This window comes from Saccoglossus kowalevskii, chromosome 14 (genome assembly GCF_978046115.1).
Source record: "Saccoglossus kowalevskii chromosome 14, keSacKowa6.1, whole genome shotgun sequence".
In the NCBI taxonomy this organism is placed as follows: Eukaryota; Metazoa; Hemichordata; class Enteropneusta; family Harrimaniidae; genus Saccoglossus; species Saccoglossus kowalevskii.
In genome coordinates this window covers 18,364,573-18,367,089 of record NC_140654.1, presented here as the reverse complement: position 1 = coordinate 18,367,089, position 2,517 = coordinate 18,364,573, and the positions used below count along the sequence as shown (strand labels likewise).

The following is a 2,517-nucleotide window of genomic DNA, read 5'->3' as shown; positions in this document are numbered from 1 at the left end:
TGCTGATAATGTGTCTGTATAACGTAAAACAGTAAGTTTAAGTTGTTGATTTCGATCGCATTGATAAATTTATGGATAATGTCGGCAATGAAATGCATAAATTTAAGTCTACAATTGTAACCGCCAAGAACACCATCCGCGTTATTAAACTAGCACGACTACCAAATACCAACTATTAATAACATATATAACTATTATGTTATAGTTGTGTCTTATTAAAACGATTATGTTAAAATCCTTAACACACAGGATGAAATTTCGTGTTTATTGACTAGGTGCCATGTTCGTGTTGTGTTTTTCTAGTTTTGAATGTTGAATTTTAACATGTTTTGCATCGTTCAACAGACTGTGGCATGAGAAATGGAGTACGGATCAGTAGAAGACAATGGGGATTACAGCTCATTTAGCTACGATTATTATCAACTTTTGAAAGATGCAGACGAATTGAATACCCCACCATCAGTAACAGTGGTCTTTGGAGTTGTGTTCATGGTTTTGATAATAGTTGGTAATATTTGGGTTATAATAGCCGTTGCTCGTCAACCTAAATTACGGAAATCGGCAACAAACGTGTTTATTGTTTCTTTATCGATATCTGACCTACTGGTAGCTGTATTTTTTATACCATATCACGTTGCCCAATTCGCGTATCATACGCCCATATCCAACAGGGCTATGTGTAAAATATTGGGTTATTTTCACTGGGCAGCGCAGTGTGGGACAACGTTCTCGTTAATATGCATCGGGATAGACCGTTACCGTGCAATCGTACAGCCCATGAGGCCAAAGCTGACGTTGCAGAACGCATTTGTCGGGTGCTTTATTGTGTGGGTATGCGCGTTGGGGTACTCGACTTTCAAACTGCCTGTTAATGACGTTCTTGTCTGGAACGAGACATATACCTTTGAGTACGGCAACACAACATTTGAAGAATATGAACTAGTGTATGAATGTCATATAAAAGACGAGGCAACGGATTATTGGTTCCGATTGACAGATCTGATCATAATGTATATCCTTCCACTTCTGATATTGACAATTCTATACTCAATCATGGTATTCACGTTATGGTTCAGCAAATCGCCGACGAATTCCAGCAGTCGTAACAAGAAGAAAGCCGTGAAGATGCTGAGCTTTGTCGTTCTACAGTTCGCACTGACGTGGCTCCCTAACCACACGCTGCAGTTCTACTTCACTTGGTCGGAAACCTTTCCCAGGAATGCATTTGTGTATTCAATAGTCCCTGCAAATTTAGCAATTTTCATTTTTCTTTGTAACAGTTGGATAAATCCGATCCTGTACGCGTATTTCAATGAAAGTTACAGAAAAGAATTCAAAAAATTATTCCCTTGTTTCTATAAATGTCGCGAAACTAAAATTGAGCCAGATCCCACGTTTCAAACTAAAACGTTCGCTGGTAGAACTAACATGTCTACTATCAGCACTACAGTGGCATAGCGATTACATCAATACGTGTATTGAATTCACAATTTGTATAACAAAAAACTTTTAGTAGGTTTTAACCAGTGAACACGTATGACGTGTTATTATATCTACTTGTGTTATATATGTATATATAATCTATATATATAATACATAAATATTTTATACAATAGTAAAATTATACAACAGCAACTAATCAATATATATTACTTTACTTCAGACACTGAATCTATATTCGAAATAATTTACTACTATGTTATGTGTGTGTACCTAGACGTGACGTCACACCATGTCGGTGTAATTATGATGCGTTAAGCGGGTTTACATAAGAAAATAACGGTACTATCAACAAGAGGAATATTTTTTTATTGATTTGCGCATTTATGTTTTCAAACGATTACACTGTTACAGTAACAGTGTGTCGGTTCGTTCTATCAAACGATGAGTGTCGCATTTACGCACCGCCATCGTCACTGAAATGACGATTTGAAGATTATTATATTAATAGAAATGAGGGAGGTGTTATTATACATATATATATAACAAGTGGCTGATTAGCGTAACAAGTTTAGACCACGTTTTGCGTTTATTGTGTAATGTAAACATGGTTCCGTGCAAATCTCTCGTGTCATATTATAACAACCTTCTGGGTGTAATGAGAAATGTTCATCCTATCTGTTATCGTGTAAATAAATGCACCAAGCTAAATAGTGCAAATCTGGTGTCGTCTCTTTCTCGTGAACTGCCATACTCAACACAACACCCCTAACAGAACCTAATATTGATACGTCTTCCTGTTACACTCGATACAAATCAAATGATTAGAAATGGTATATACACAAGTAACTAGAGTAAGATGCACTCTATTACGACGGGATTTCTATGTTACGTTACCAATATGGTTTTCAATAAATTCACGGTGAGTAATGTTGTTGGTCAAATATAGGCGTGTCATTAACCAATATGTATAATAACAAACCATGTTAAAACCTGATATATAGTAGATAATATTTGGTAATCGTTCTCCTAAGTAACTATTAAAAATAGCTAGACGTTTCGAGCAATGGCTTATTA

At 36.0% G+C, this 2,517-nt stretch overlaps 1 protein-coding gene across 1 annotated transcript; it reads left to right on the top strand.

The window, feature by feature from the left end:
* Positions 1-360: 360 nt before the first annotated feature.
* On the top strand, positions 361-1,458 carry LOC100374477 (neuropeptide FF receptor 2-like). Its single transcript, XM_002736180.1, has one exon. The coding sequence runs from the start codon at positions 361-363 to the stop codon at positions 1,456-1,458; it is 1,098 nt and encodes a 365-aa protein (XP_002736226.1).
* Positions 1,459-2,517: the final 1,059 nt, after the last annotated feature.